This window comes from Lissotriton vulgaris, chromosome 4_1 (genome assembly GCF_964263255.1).
Source record: "Lissotriton vulgaris chromosome 4_1, aLisVul1.2, whole genome shotgun sequence".
Classification (NCBI taxonomy): domain Eukaryota; kingdom Metazoa; phylum Chordata; class Amphibia; order Caudata; family Salamandridae; genus Lissotriton; species Lissotriton vulgaris.
Window position 1 is genome coordinate 518,603,351 of NC_141691.1, and position 16,983 is coordinate 518,620,333.

General features: G+C 46.5%; 1 protein-coding gene across 3 annotated transcripts in view; it reads right to left on the reverse strand.

The window, feature by feature from the left end:
* LOC147718917 (uncharacterized) overlaps nucleotides 1-16,983 on the reverse strand; it is a 139,431-nt gene that overhangs the window by 53,275 nt on the left and 69,173 nt on the right. For all 3 annotated transcript variants that reach the window (XM_086964666.1, XM_086964668.1, XM_086964667.1), the window contains exon 5: nucleotides 9,301-9,405. In XM_086964666.1, coding sequence (XP_086820792.1) covers nucleotides 9,301-9,405 — 105 coding nt within the window. The remainder of the gene's footprint in view (nucleotides 1-9,300; nucleotides 9,406-16,983) is intronic.

A 16,983-nucleotide genomic window follows, 5' to 3' on the forward strand; every position in this document is an offset into this window, starting at 1 on the left:
AAAAAAAAAAAGAAACTTTACCTCCGACCTACACCCAGTCAACAGGGGCGTCCCCCAAGGTTCAGTGCTCTCACCTCAACTGTTCAACATATACATGGAACCCCTCACCACCCTACTTAAAAATACTAACATCCCTTTCCACCTCTTTGCAGATGACACCCAGATCTATCTAAAAACCTCCTCCATAGATGACATTCGCAAACTAAATGTCACTCTAAAAGAAATCCAACATTGGCTGTCTCTTAACCACCTAAAACTCAACCAAGATAAAACCGAAATCTTCCTCATCTCCAACAAAGAAGAGAACCCTCATATTTCGGAATGGCTAATAGCTCGGGATGCTCTTAACGGCAATCACACTCTGACCCACTCCGTTAAATCATTAGGAATCACCCTAGACTCAAAACTCGACATGGTCAAACACATCAAGAACTCCGCAAAGAGTGCCTTCGTCAACCTGAAGCTACTTAACAAAATAAAACCATTCATCCCAACCAACGATCTCAAACAAGCCACCCAATCACTGGTGATATCCAGACTCGACTATGGGAATGCCACCCTCACTGGTACAACTAAATCATATCTAGCTCCCCTCAAAACTACTCTCAACGCAGCAGCTAGAATGGTCACTGGAATCAGAAAATATGACCACATTTCACCAGCACTTCGAGAACTAAATTGGGTCCCAGTCGAATTGCGTGCAAGTTTCAGAACTGCCTGCCTCACACACAAAGCCCTGCACACAGGAAAACCTAAGTATTTGGCTGCTAAGCTCAATGGGCTGGTCGGACAAGGAACCTCAGGAGCTCCAGCACCATATTACTCATCCCTATGAAAACACACAACTAAAAAACTGCTGCACGGTCCTTCGCCGCAAATACGCCCAAAATCTGTAACTCTATCCCAGTCAGTATCAGGACTATTTCATCCTTCACAAAATAAAAAAAACACCTAAAAGTCCTTTTCCTCAACTGCTCTCTCCAGAATGGATAGCCGCCATCTAAACTCAATTCCCTGCTCGTCGTCTCTCCCAGACACTGTAGCTCTAAGACTTACCCCCTCCCTGCTATTTGACCCCTATCTGCTCCTCCCCCCCCCTAAGTGGTTCAACCCCAAAACAATGTGCTCTCTATGAGGTTATCCCAGGACTCAAGGCCTACCTCAATGCTGCTCAGCACACTTGGACTTCCGAACCTATATGTAGAATACTGATTTACTGTATCCACCCTAAGACAACGCGCACCCTATGAGGTTATCTCAGGACTCACATACTACCTCAATGCTGCTCAGCACACGCAGACTTTCCGAACCTATATGTAGAATATGGCTCTATTGTATGAATCTTGCTCAATAACTTATGTGAAGCGCTCCGATACCCTCGGGTCAGGCTAGCACTACATAAAACTCCTCAAATAAATAAACTTTTATGAAGCGTGATAGACTATTGGCAATAGACCCTGGTCAAGTTCTGGAGCTGATCTGTAAAGCGGGTCTCCATGTCATGGACTCCAGCTCCATTAATGTCTCTGAGATAGACAATCCCACCTGATTTCCACTATATGCCCTAACCCAGGCAACCCTTTCCTGTAATGTAGGATGCACAATTCAACAAGCAAGTTTATTGGAACACTGAGTGACAAAGTTTAATGAACATCAGTACTTTACTTTACGTAAAAACTATAAATAAAGTGGGTAAAACAAATCACTTTGGGGTTATTACTTTGATTTCTGTGTGGTCTTTTAAGCGGACGAGGTATAAGATGCTACTGTGGGGTAAATCATTGGCAAATCTATTCTATAACACAGAGTTCTGGCTTCCTTGAAGGCTGAGATGCTATAAATTCTAAACTCAACTAGAAGCCTTTTCCTATATGTGTTAGATGTTTTTGTGCAAAACAGCCCGAAAAGTGTGACAGCTAGAATTCCACTCATTGTGCAGTCAAAGAGGGCATCATTGTTTGGTTTTTGGTACAACTGTGTGGTGTAGGATTAGACATGGAGTTTCCCAAGTTTAAACTTAAAAACCAAACACAGCACATCTCAGGCCGTTTGTTCAAAACGCTACTGCCCCTTTGTTTGATACGTATCCACGTAGTAGGGCCTCCCTTTCACCCTCCTCCCCAGTCACTAGGCAAGGTTTTTCTTGTTTATATTGACCATATACACCTTAAATGTTCATTTGCTGATTAACTTATTAATTTAGAGTTATCCCAGAACTCACTTCACCCAATACTTTTTAATGTTTTCTCCACATGCCCTAGCCATCGGCATATCTAAACGTTGTTCATATGCATGACTAAATGCAATGATCTCACATATGCACTTGGATAAGTGTTCTTGTGCAACCTGAGCCAGAATAAAACAGGGCATAATGAGATCTTATCTGATATGCAAATCAGGTCCAGTTCAATTCTTACTGAGGTTAAAGATGTGCGTGGGGTCTGTTGAAAAAGGGATCTTAGGAAGCAGTTGTGAATTTTGAGTGTTGTTCCATAGGCAACCGCTGCAACGCTTTCACACTAAAACTTGGAGCCAAGTTTTCCATTGCATTTTAAGAAAGTGCCTATATTCAGGCTAAGGGTGCAAGTTGCTTTTTACCTCTAGGGATACTATGATAACCTTCAGTGACAGGGACTGCGGGCAAGTCAGACACCGAGCTGGGTTATCCGCGTCTCTCCATTTCCGTCTGGAGCCTGATCTGTTGTGTATGACCCCCCTACCCTTCCCATTTGCCTCCATGACTCATAGGTACTGAGCTGCGTTCCACCCCAGGGTTGCCACGCCCGCCACGCGGGCCTCCCAGACCATGGGTTGGCCACTGCCCCATTGGCTCGTGTGGTCCTGCTGCATTCTGCTGCCTCTGATTGCTGACTTGCACCTACCCACTTCCTCCTGATGGCTGCCCTGAGAGAACACCACCTTGTGGAACCGGCTGATGCCGATTGATCGCTCCTCCCCATACATCCGTGGAGCGTTGCAGCTGCATGGGTGCAGGGCGCCTGGCCCCCTGGGTGGCCGGGCGGCACGGCTGGGATGCCGGAATACATCTGCTACAGTGTGGAATACTGCGCTGTAAGAGCCCGGCAGCCTGCCCATGATCCTCTCAATAGCCTGCATCTACCCAACTTCCCCGATGACTTGGCCAGCTTATATTTTCTCTGAGGTGGGATGAGGCCCTCACCCCCCTTTGCGGCCTTAACTCACCCACATCCAGGGGTGCTGTCAGAGGTGGGGCCCTCACCCTCATAGGACATCACTATGGAGGTTCTGGCTTGCCTGTTGTGGTCTTTTGACACCTGTTGGGACACTTTGCCCTCCCTCCTGCACACCCCGGATGAGTGTGGAGGTCGAAAGCCTCAACCATATTTTCTCCCCCGGCCTCTACAGAAACACGCAGTTCAACGCCGGGCAGAGCATCGCCACACAAGGGCCCCCTTCTCCAATCCATACACCCCCTCCACACTTCAGCCACCGAAGTTCACGCAGCACGGCATGGCCTGGATGACCACCATTCCTGGAAACACACCTCTGCTTGCTTGGCTGCCTCTCCTTATCGCAAGGCCTGACCCCGTACTATTGTACAAGGTGCCATCCCCCTTATTGGTCATACCAGGTCGGACCCCCCCCTATACAAGCAGATGCCATTATTGAAGAATTAAGAGCCGGCTTTCATGCCATTGATGCCAGATTTGATACCCTCACTGGATGCCCGATAACTATGACTAAACGCCTCAATAGGCATGCCTCCAGGTTTGACACTGCGGAGGAGAGGGTTTCGAATCTTGAGGATGGAGCAGCACAAACTACAAAACGCCTGGAGAGACTGGAGAAATTGTTGAAGACCGTTGCTATGAAAGAAGATCATCTTGAGGCCAGGGAATGGCATAGTAACCAGCGCATCCTGGGAGACACTGAGTGCAATACCGGATGCATGGATCTCTTTGTTGATGAAATACTAGCAGACCTAATGGACCATCAGCACTTCACATTCACATTTGTGGTGGAGAATGCGCATCGGTTCTTGAGCCGGCACCCAACCCCCGAATGCCCTCCCAGGCCGATCATCGCCTGGCTGATAATTTCTGGGACAATGATGTGGCCCTCAGACTGGCATGTGAGAATGGCCTACTACACTGGCAAGGATCTGAGATCTTGTTAATCCCTTACTTCAATATAGCAGTGAAGGTTGCGTGTCACAAATTCAACCATGTTAAGGTGGATCGGCGAAAGCTGGGCCTCAGTATGGCATGATGTACTCTGCATGCCTCAGGGTGGGTGTGGAGGGGAAACCCCACTTTTTTTTACACCCCGGTAGCTGCACAGAACCAGAGTAAACAATATTCCAAAGACTGTAATCATTTGTGATGCTCCAATCCCGAAAGATCCCAGATGGATGTTCATTCTAATGCCAGCATTGGCCGGTTTCCCTCTGGGTCATTATTCCAGCTCCGCAACAACCACAGGCATGCCCTCCGTAATGTGGAGGACTGCAAGACCCCTCCACTGACCACATGGACCTTTCATGCCTGCCTCAGGCATGCTATTTGTTGCAGAATATGGAATCCTTCTTTAGCTTGTCAGCATGGATCCGACTGTATTCCGAGCTATTGCCTTAGTGTTGCCATCCCCCAGTGGTACACACAGTAATGTTCACAATTATCTTTTTTCATATTTATGGGACAGTTTACCTAGGGCTTTGCTGGGCTATTTATTGCCTAGCGTGGGTGGTGGGAGGTGTGGGAGGGTTTATGACGTTGTTTACATTTGTTGTTGATGTTTTTTCACACAGGCAGATCTTCAACTATGCCCACCATATGCACGATCCCATTGTCTTTTACACATTAGTGATGATACCTTCACAACCCCCTGAATCACACTCTATAGGGGGCAACCTACTGTCCTGCAACATACTGGGCCTCCATAATCCCCGCTAGGGTAAGAAAGTTCTGCAATATCTCATGTGCCAACGCGCTCAAATCGCCTTCCTGCAAGAGACTCACCTCCAACCTGGTAGACCACACACCTTTGCATCCCACTGTGGCTCCCACCGCAATTTTTCTAGCTACAGCACATACTCGAGAGGGGTCTGCATCTTAATTCATAGAAGTGTGCTGTTTAGCCCTCTAACTACTAATCTTGATGAGCATGGCTGTTTTGTCCTGGTGACTGTTATACTGGTGGCCACCTGGTGCTGTAGGAAAAGGTCTATGGTCCAAATCAAGACTCCCCTGCATTATTCAGACCCAGATTGCAGGACTTGATTTTAACCACGCTATCCTAGAGAGGGACCTTAATCTACTTATGTATGTGACCCGCGATACAACAGTGAACGCATTGTCTGTTAAAAAACCATAACCACTCCATGCCCTTAATGACATTTGCAGCTCCTTTGCACTTTAGGATGCCTGGTGCATGAAGGGGTCCTCATCGCTAGCGTACACACATTACTTAGTCCCTCACAACACCTGGACCTGGATTTAATACTGCCTCATACTTGCGATGTTAGGTCATTGGCTGGAAAGAGTCCACCATTTACCATGCATGCTCTCCTATCATGCCCCAGCACGCACCACTTTTTACTTCCCGTTTGGAGATGAGCGCGAGAGACCATGTTGGTGCCCCACATTAGCATTGCAAGATACACTTTTCCACTCTGACTTACATGCTGCGATACTGGAGTACTTTTGGCTGAATGAATGCTCGGTAGACACACTAGCCTTCATGTGTGAGGCATTTAAAGTCTATATTAGAGGTATATGCATCTCCAAACACTCAGGGTTTTGTGGGATCTCCGAAGGGGACTGGCACGCATTGACGAAGACCGGACTAAGCGTGACTCAGCTACTCCTCATCACCATGGTACAGAGTATTCCCTTTAGCGCGCTGCACTCCTCACAGAGTACTGTGACCTGCGAGGTGTTGTACCTCGGAAAGTACGAAAGGGCTCATAGATATGCAGAGGGCTAAAGCCCGGGCCGCACTTTGGCCAGACTTCTCCCCCAACCAGGGGCACTCTCTTTATACCTGAACTACACAACAATGGAGGATCCACAGTAGCCTCCAATGCAGACGTCCTAGACACTCTACTCCGGTACTATGCCCACCTATATACCACTAGACTCTCTGACGTTTTCTCGGCCCGAACAGCATATCTAGAAGAGATTCCCATGGTGAGGCTTGCCATGGCTCAGCAAAAATTCTTCAGTGAACCCACCACTTCTGAGGAGATTGTGCAGGCCACAGACTAGGTGGATGGTTCCAAAGCTCTCGACCTGGACAGTTTCACAGGAGGTCTAGAAGCATTTTAAACATAAACTTGCACCTCGACTACTGGTTATGTATACAGAATCTGTTGAGACAGGTGTACTCTCACCTCCCTTTGGGAGATACTCATAACCTTACTCGTCACACCAGGCAAGGAGCTCCGCCAATGCGGATCCTATAGGCCCCTTTCACTCTTAAATTTTGACAAAATACTCTCAAAAGTACTCAGGATGTACCAGCAGCGATAGCTCTTCTATATGCAGAAAAGGCTTCGACTCCCCCAAGTGGCCATTTCTCCATGTGGTCCTGCGCAAGCTGGGCTTTTTCCGCAGTATCTAGTCAGTGTTCAATGTATTGTACACTGAATCTGTGGGGTGCATTAGGGCCAACTCCTCTCTCACTCCACCTTTCCCAGTTACCCAAGGCACGAAACAGGGATGCCTCCTATCCCCATTGCCTTTTATCATAGCAATGAACCTGCTGGTCCGCCACCTACAGAAGGCCCACATGCATCGTGGCCTGCAATTCCACCCTGGACCCTTCGTTATGTCTCTCTATGCAGATGATGTGCTTCTATTTATCCGACACCCAGAAGACAACCTGGCCCCTACCCTGCAAGATGTGTTGTGCTTCGGAGGCCACTCAGCTTATGATCAACTGGTCTAAATCTGAACATCTTCCACTCACTGAGTCTGCTGCTCTCTTTCAGTGTGAGTTTCCATTGGGCTGGTGTAATGGCCTAGTTAAATACTTGGGTGTTCACCTCCACCGAGACAAACAACAGAACCACCTGAATTACGGCCCTGCTATAGACACTTTGGCCACCTAGGTGGAGTGCTAGATTCGCCTACTGCTGTCAATGGCCGGACGCATTGCAATTATCAAAATGGTGGTCCTCCTCCACTTCTTGTATCTTTATCAAAGTATCCAGATCCCCTTGATCAGCTCCTTCTTCACCACATTACGTGGGCTACTATTGAAGCTCACATGGGCCAATGAATGCCCCCGCATTAGTTGGGACATAGAAGGATGGGTTTGGGGTGCCCCACTTTTACCTGTAAAACTTGTCAGCACAGTGTGAACATGCACACCACTGGTTCCAATCGGATGCCAGGCTCCCATACACCTAACCTGACCTTGACCAGACCTCCCCAATGCCTCTATTCTACCAAAGGGTATCCCTCTGGACCCCCACGATGTGCAAACCTTGTTCACTACATGTTGATCTGGTGCAAACTAGTGCTTGAGGGGGCCTCGACGGCCTTGGTATTAGCAGATAACCTGTGCTTCCCCATCACTTGAGAGACTTTGTCTAAGCGCTCACTATGACCTCTGCACATTTGAAGACATTTTGCCTGATGGGCATGTTCTCTTGCATTCCACAGTTGTCCGCTTTGTCACTTGTCCTATCATGGACTACTTTGTAAGGCCCTGCATGTATAGTGCACTCAGGGCGTAGAACCCGACACATCCATTAGCACCAGATGAGTTCACACCCGTGACACTTGTGATCAATGACGATGGAGGCACTCGGCTAGTGTCTAAATTGTACCATACCTGTTTGGATATGCTACCCACCCTTCACCTGAAACTTAGGAGTTATTCGGAACACGATCTGGGTTGCTGGTTGTGAGAGAAAATATGGACTGCCTGCTGTACACAAACACGTTCCACATCTCCCAGTCATCACCACAAGCTCCTCCATTTCAAATTATTGCATCAAGCCTAAGTCACTCCTTCCAATCAACATAGATTTGACTGCACTAGATCCCCTGACTGCCCCAAATGCTACATCACAGGGGCAGACTTCCTGCATATGACTTGGACATGTAGACACATTACACACTTTTGGACTGAGGTCTTCTCCTGTTTGGCCCCAATTGTGGAAATGGAACTCTCCTTTGTTCCCCTCTAGGTGTTACTAGGATATGTGCAAGATCTGCCAAAGAGTATCTGCCGATACATAGAAATGGCCCTCCAGCTTGCCAGGCGGGAAGTTGCACTACATTGGGGGAGGCGGCACCCACCCCCTGTCAAGTACTGGCTATCCAGCTTAGCTTATTACGACCCCACCAGTAAGCTATATGCCTCACTTAAACAAGGTCTTCTAGACCGAAAGACATATGGCAACCCCTCCGTACTTATCTGCTGTCACTGACAGATTCTCCTCAAGCCTTTTAGGTGGTGAACAACGCGACACCTTGCGTTGCTCTATGCACCACCCCTTCCCACCCCGCCATCCGACAAACCTACTCTATAGGGAGCCACTCCTATTGCTTCAGTACATCCTCCCCCCTTACAACAGACTTTTGAATCATAACACCAGGACTGTGCGATTATTTATCACACATGATTCACCACGCTACCAATGTAAGGGGAATGATTTTTAAATTATACTCTTTGTTTAGCTAACTTCCAAACAATGTACCTGCGTGCTCCATATATTTCCCCTCTCTGAAAAAAGGTGGGAGACGGCATCTTCTGAGTTTATCCTGCTCTCCACTGCAGCTTTCTTCCACGCAGAATGTTGCTCGTCTTATTCAGGTTTGGCCGAGTTCTCATTCAGCCTGCCTGCACTCATTTCAATGTACTATACTCGATATTCCCTTTGAATTGCTATGGAAGAATGTGTTGCTCCATGAAATGCATGTACTGCAAAAACCAATAAAAACATACTTACAAAAAAAATAATAATAATAAATCTCTCTTCCACTTTAACTGCTGGGTTTCCTAACACTCTCAGATCATGTGCATCCTTCCTTTATCTTACATCTCCAACAGTTGGGGTTATCCGCCAGATTAGGTTGTAAGAGTATGAGATTTCTTTTATGGTCATTTCCCCAGGATTCATGAGAGTCAACCCCAATCTACCCTTTCCAGAGGCACCATGCCAACCTCCCAGCAGTCACTGTCCTCTGATCATCAAATACAGCCTTACATTTACAGTGTTAACATAATAGTTTATAAGCAGTTACCAAGAGGTGCAGGGAATGCTTTGCAACATGACCCAACAGAGTTGATGTTTCTTTACCTCACCTGCAGTGGCGGAATGTAAATCTTCTTCTTCTTCTGAGCAAGGATGATCACTGAAATGAAAATCCTCCTCATGCGTAATCTGGAATAAAACGTCTGGGCTAGCCACTGAGAAGCATGCCGGGGAATTAGAAAAAAGAAACAATTTTAGGAGACTTCGTCAACATTAAAACCATGTTGTTTCCTCACCATATCTATCAACAGAGCCTTAAGGGCTAACCATGCCCGAAAAACATGTATTCAGAGTTAAGTCACTTTTCATATCCAGTTGCTTCCTGCCAAATAAATGCACACTTTGCCTAGTTTTTATTGTTTAAACACATTATGTCAGATGGAGTATTTCAGAAATAGGGTTGGGAAAACATGGAAATATTGCGTTTGAAAGAAATTACAAGCTGTGGAGTTGTCATCAGATCAAATAAAAATGTCAAAAATAATACTGAAAAAACACTATTTAAAAAAAGTTTAAAAAAAAAAGATTTTCAAACGCTTTAATGAAAGGTATCATAAGTTTACTGAGATATGATTTTGTACTAAATACCTTTTGAGTGAGTGGGCAAAGGAAGGACTGGCAGACAGGGGGATTGCCAGGTTCAGACTCCAGCAGGCTCCTCTGTTCACTCACATTGAAGAGGCAGTGGGCAGACACATTGCTACATTAATGTTGGGGGTCTCGGTAGAGGTCCGGAATGAGGAACGACGTTCTGGCTTACATAATGAGTGGGTCGCAAACTGCAAGATGTTCCTCATTCCATGCCGATTTCGACTCAGATTTTTCTCCTGCTTTTTACAGTAGGAACATGTGGAAGACCACTAAGCATTCCTCCTTAAATTAATGCTTGGTGGTCTTACCACTCTTATTCCCTCTTGGGGAATGTGACAGGCAGTCCCACCAATGAATATGTCCGATGCACAGGCTCAAGGGGAGGTGCTGGACATACTGAAGCTTGACCCCCCTGGTTCTCTCTACATGAATGTGTGTTTCTGGAGACATGAGTATGAATACTTCCTGCACTGATCCCGGAGCCAAGTTGTAAAAGTAACAAAACGATCAGAGATTGGAACTGGAGGCAAAAGACTCATAAACGACACAGGGTGACAGCAAAGTGTAGAAGATCCTTGGACGTCGATCTCCTGTGAAGTACGTAAGTAGTCACAAGCTCTACTTAAGATGGCTCCTTCTGGATGTGTTTATAATGGAGGAGCACCTCCACAAATAAAGTGTTTCGAACCTAGAGGGCAAGGATCTGCAAGGGGTTTGCTGAAATGTTCTCAGCAACAGGAAGATTGTAACTGAAGTCTGCGAGCACTGGTATAGCTTGTAGCGGTGTGAAAAACCTGCAGGAGGTGTCTGAGTCATAAAAATAAGGACATTTGCATTTGTGAGTTTATGAATTTGCATGACTACAGATTTCTAAATGGAAGGAATTCACAATAGTTTTCAAAAACTTTTCCTGAGACAGTCACAAGTATCACTCCTGGAAACATATTTGAATTCAGTTGCTGCCAACGCGAAGGGCTTTCCGCATGACCAACTGAACGTACCAAACAGCTATGCATGCAAAAAGGCCTTCATATTTGTACAGCTGTGCCTTGTTTATTTTCTCCAAAAGGAATTTTGTTTTCCCAGTGGATAACCTTTTCCCCAACACCCCCACCAATTCCGAAGGTGTTTCAAACCCATTTATCTCTTGGAAAAAGATTTACTCTTACTGTTGTCGAGAGTAAATCTCGAATCATTTCCATGATGGAAATGGTTCGAATCAAATTTGTAAATACTCACAAACTCAAAAGGTTGTGAGCGTTGCTAAACTTTCTAGTCATTCCTGGTCCTGAGACACCCACTCCACCTACCTCCAAGCGAAGGATTTACTGATGCATAATAGTACACCAGCATGGGACAGTATATTGCATTGTCAAATTGATTTATGAGTGCAAGTTCACCCTGCGCTTCTAAATCATGCAATATATGCGTGAACGTTGAATGTGCAGATGCAAAGTGGAATGTGGAACATGCTGTGCCCCACATTCTCTACACCTAAGAAGTATACAAGTTGTACAACTCATAAGTAAAACAAAATGATTCTGTAAATCACTTGGGGGGAAATTCGTGATTATCTAGATGGATTTGATAGGGTGCACACAAACTATATCACCGCCAGTACGTAGCCTGACCACCATACCGCCTGACGACTACATCCCCTGATCATTACATTGATCTGGGTAAGTTAAATTGTATATGTTTGGGTCTTGGTTATTAATAAAAATGAATTTAAATTAATAGATTCAAAGTTTAGGGATACGTTATTACAAAAGAATATGTTATAACTGATAAGTAAATGTGAATGATTGGTGTTAGGTTACTAAATAACATTTAAATGTGAATTAATTGCATATTTAAATGTAAAGAAATTGGAATTATTTAAATGCTTTTGTTAGGTTATGTACAGGGCTTTATACAAAACAAAAAGCATGAAAGAGAAAGGGGAGAGAATTAAGAAAAATAACTAATACAAGCATTTGGTGTAAAAAGCAGGTTGATATGGTATAGAATAAAGTCTCGATAAAATACATATGAATCGGAGCTGCACAATGTCATGATGGGTGATCTAGTGGAGGCGATGTTCTGTTAAGCCGATGTAATTTAAAAAACCAAACATTTTAATTGAGTTTTGTGACAATACAAGCCGCTTACGGCAGGGTCAGTACTATACATTAACAGTCATATATAATGCATCAATTCGCCAGTTAGGAAAATACAATAGTGCTAGATAGAATTTCCTGCAAGAACAATGTAAAGGGCAAGCACCAGCAAGACCTCAGGAATACATTTGCTCGCTACCGCTGCTCAACCCCCACAACAGGCAGCTCCCTCCCTCAACCCCAACTCGCCGTATGGCCATGCCTTGTCATAACTCACCCTCGACAGTGGACAACAACTCCCAATCCAATCTCAGGCACCATATCATTCTAACTAAGGTGGACAGATTGGCTCAGTGTAAAATTCCAGTCCCTCTAGCTAGGCAAGACCCACATCTAGTGAGGATGCTAAGCCTCTATCACCTAAAGAGTTCCCAATGGTCTTTCAAGCAAGGAGGATCAGGATTTTACAGGGACTACACTAATAACTCCCAGGCATTTGCCATATCCATTGATCCACGTCCCCGGTGAGCTTCCCGCAACAGCACCAAACACTCTTAACTCACCCATCTTTCTAGTTTCCTTTTCCAAACCTCTACTCTGGGGCCCTTTGGAGTCTTCTAGTTGTGTGTAATCTCTTTTTTTGCTAACATGAAGGCTAAATCTTGCAACACACTCATCGCCTTATTCTTAGCAGTGTGTGGATATCAATGTAAAAGACTATGGGCCAGATGTCCCAAAACCCTTAACCTCCTGCTACCGGCCTACTGTAACACCCGCTAGGGTTCACAACACTGGTCTAGATACGCCCAATTTGGCCCAGAACTCTGGTCGAGCAAGCCCCTCCCACAGGGATGCAGATCGACCTTGCCCCACTCCCTCCATCCCAATAGCTCGCCTCCTACCAGCCCTCAGCCCGCCTGAACCCACCTCTAGGCTACCTGCACATGCCATCAGAACGGCTCCCTGGCAACTGGACCCCGGCCTACCAGAACATACCTGTATTAGAGATATTGATATTCTCCACCGCAGATCCTCCGAGTTAACACTGAGCATCCACAAATCGATTCTGGACCTAAAGCACCTCCTTCACATCATTGAACTCTCCTTCTCTAATATATGGCTCTCACAGAGTGTGACCCACATAACCCTCACGATTCCCGCCTCCACCCTCTACCACTATCCCTGAGACACTTGCGCCCTCGTACGCAAGCCTGGCACCTCTCTGAGGAGGAAATTCTTGCTCTCCTCCACACCTACAAACCCACCCCATGCACGTTCAATCCCTCAGAGCTCACGGAGGAAGAAGCGGCTGACCTCCTCTGTAGCTACAACTCGGCACTGACAACCCCATGCCCCTTAGACCTGAGGGGAGAACACCCTATTTGCACGGTTGCAACCAACCCTATCAGAACTGCTACCCTCCGCATCAGAGGGCTGGTCAAAAGAAACCTAGCTAAAGTTCCCACCTCCGCTTCTACCTTCGACACCCACTCCTACCCCTCCCTAGCCGGCCTCCTAATTAACTGCCGGTCAGCTGTAAAGCATGCATCTGATGTCGCCGACCTCATCCTGAGTCCTAAATCGGACCTAGCGATTTTGACTGAATCTTGGCTCAAGGATTCCTCATTGCCCTACCTTGATCTCTTAGTCCCACCCAACTATAACATTGTAAGGATGGACCGGCCCTCAAATAAAAAAGGGGGTGGCATTGCCTGTATCTACTGCTCCAATCTCCTTGTTACGTAACTGCCAGTGGACCCCACGGACTCCTGCGAATTCCTCGCACTCGCCATCTCCAAAAACACCTCACAGCTGTGCAAACTTCACATCTTTTACCACCCTCTGGCAAGAACGACACCTTTACAGACCTCCTCATGGAAATCATCACAGCCAAGGTGTCCTAAAAACTCTAACAACATTTTCCTTGGCAATTTTAACTTGCATTGGAATGATCCTAAGGACCATCAGGTTAAATCCATCAGAGACTTCTTGGCCGATCAAGCCTTTACCCAAGCCTGCTCCCTCCCTACACATTCGAAAGGTGCCACCCTAAACTGGATCATTGCTAAGGAATCAGCGGTCAAACTTATCTCTATTGATCCTTGTGATTGGTCTGAACACCACACCATCACCTTCCTCCTGCCCAGCACCCACAAATCATGGACACCTCAACCTGGGATTCCCAAACGATGGGTTAGGGACACCAAGAACCTCGACCACGAGAAACTGCCAGCGTGTCGTGAGTCTGACCTCCCCCCACAGTGGACATCGGTCACCAACCTAGCGGACCATCCCTCAACAAGGAGATGAGATCCCTTCGACAGACGGAACGAATCTGGAAACAACACCCATCTGCAGCACATCTAAAACTTCTTCGACAGGCAGAAATGCTTACAATAAGAAAATCCTTAACACTAAAAAAGAATACTTCAGAACTGAACTGGAAAACGCCAAAAATCGACCTCGCAAGCTGTTCGACTTGGTCAAACACCAAGTCAACAAACTAGCGAAAACCGTCAAAGAAACAGCTAGGCCCCTAATATCAAGCGAGGAATTCTCCTCCTTCTTCTATGACAAAATCTCTGCTCTAGGAAATGAACTTAAATCCACAACCCACCACCAAAATCAAAATCAGCCAGCTCCACCTCTTCTCTCCGCGTTGTCCTCCCGAACCTCACCCAAAAACCTGCACACTGGTCCAACTTTAAAATCTATGACAATCACTCTGTCTCAAGAATTCTTGCCTCCTTAAAACCGAATAATCACTTTAATGATCCTCTCCCCTCCAACTGCCTAGCTGCCACCTCTCAGGCTATCATCCCTTCCTGGACCGCAATAATCAATGCCTCCCTCATACAGGGCTCAATTCCTGATTTGCTCAAGGCTGGCCAAGTTGTCCCCATCCTATAAAAAACCCACGCTGGACCCTGCCTCCGCTAAGAACTATAGACCCATATCCAACATCCCACTCCTTGCCAAAGTTCTGTAAAAATGTGTGCAACAGCAGCTAAGCCTACACATCAACAACTTTCACCTGCTAGATGACTTCCAATCAGGTTTCAGACCTAGACACATCATGGAAACCACCCTCCTCCACATTGTGGATGACGCCCTCCAAGCCCTAGACCTAGGCAAAACCAGTCTCTTAATCCTTCTAGACCTTTCCTCCGCTTTTGATACGGTGAACCACGAAATTCTCCTAGAACGCCTCAAATTCAGGATGGGATTGGGTGGCACCATTCTTGAATTGTTTGGATCCTTCCTCCAAAACCGCTCACAGAGAGTCCTCATCAACAGTGATCCGCCCCCTCTCCAGTTTCGGTTGGCGTCCCCTCAACCCTCTCCCCCACCCTCTTCAACCTTTACGTTGAACCTCTCACCGAGGTTCTTCATGCTGCCAACATCTCCTACCTTATGTCGCCGACGATACACAGGTCTACATAAAAATCTCTTCCCCTGAGGACATTCTCTCCCTAAACGAGGCCCTGAAGCTGACAGTCCATTGGCTCACTGCCAACCAGCTGAAACTCAATGCAAATAAAACTGAATTTCTTCTGATCCCCCCCCCCCCCAAACCCAATCCAGACATCCAGGAATAGATCAAGACCATCACAGCACTAAACTGCCCTCCTACCATTGTTGATTCGGCAAAATCCCTTGGAATAACCCTTGACGGCAGCCTGAATATGCAAGGCCATAAAAGCTTGATGGCCAAAACAGCTAGATTCCACTTGAGCTACCTAAGAAACCTAAAACCCTTCCTCGAAGCATTCGACCTTAAAACGGCAACCCAGGGCCTAGTCATTTCCAGACTTGAATATGGATGTTCTACTCTTGCAGGGCTACCCAAGAACGCTCTGGCCCCATTGAAAGCCTGCCTCAACACCGCCGCCAGACTCCTAACGGGCTCAAAAAAATTTGTATTTACAACAAGGGGTGGTGAGGGACAGAGTCTCTGAATTAAACAGAATACTCTCACCCAGTCAAGAGATCAGGGCTAGATCCAACACCGTTTTTTAACTCACTGCACCATCCCAGTTTCAGAACCTGGCTGTATGCAAATTAGTCTGTTCCTGTCCCAGTGCATGATGGGAACAGGGCAAACCAAACTACAAAAGCCAATTCTTACACTGGGAAGGAAACAAGCTACCGGGGACCGGTTTCTGGCATTTCAGCCGTCTTCGGCCCGGCTTGCTTGAATCCTGATGGTGCAATGAGCAAGGGACTCACATCTGAGTATACCCTTCCACGCTTAGGGTGGACAAAAATATTTACAACAAGGGGTGGTGAGGGACAGAGTCTCTGAATTAAACAGAATACTCTCACCCAGTCAAGAGATCAGGGCTAGATCCAACACCGTTTTTTAGCTCACTGCACCATCCCAGTTTCAGAACCTGGCTGTATGCAAATTAGTCTGTTCCTGTCCCAGTGCATGATGGGAACAGGGCAAACCAAACTACAAAAGCCAATTCTTACACTGGGAAGGAAACAAGCTACCGGGAACCGGTTTCTGGCATTTCAGCCGTCTTCGGCCCGGCTTGCTTGAATCCTGATGGTGCAATGAGCAAGGGACTCACATCTGAGTATACCCTTCCACGCTTAGGGTGGACAAAAATATTTACAACAAGGGGTGGTGAGGGACAGAGTCTCTGAATTAAACAGAATACTCTCACCCAGTCAAGAGATCAGGGCTAGATCCAACACCGTTTTTTAGCTCACTGCACCATCCCAGTTTCAGAACCTGGCTGTATGCAAATTAGTCTGTTCCTGTCCCAGTGCATGATGGGAACAGGGCAAACCAAACTACAAAAGCCAATTCTTACACTGGGAAGGAAACAAGCTACCGGGGACCGGTTTCTGGCATTTCAGCCGTCTTCGGCCCGGCTTGCTTGAATCCTGATGGTGCAATGAGCAAGGGACTCACATCTGAGTATACCCTTCCACGCTTAGGGTGGACAAAAATATTTACAACAAGGGGTGGTGAGGGACAGAGTCTCTGAATTAAACAGAATACTCTCACCCAGTCAAGAGATCAGGGCTAGA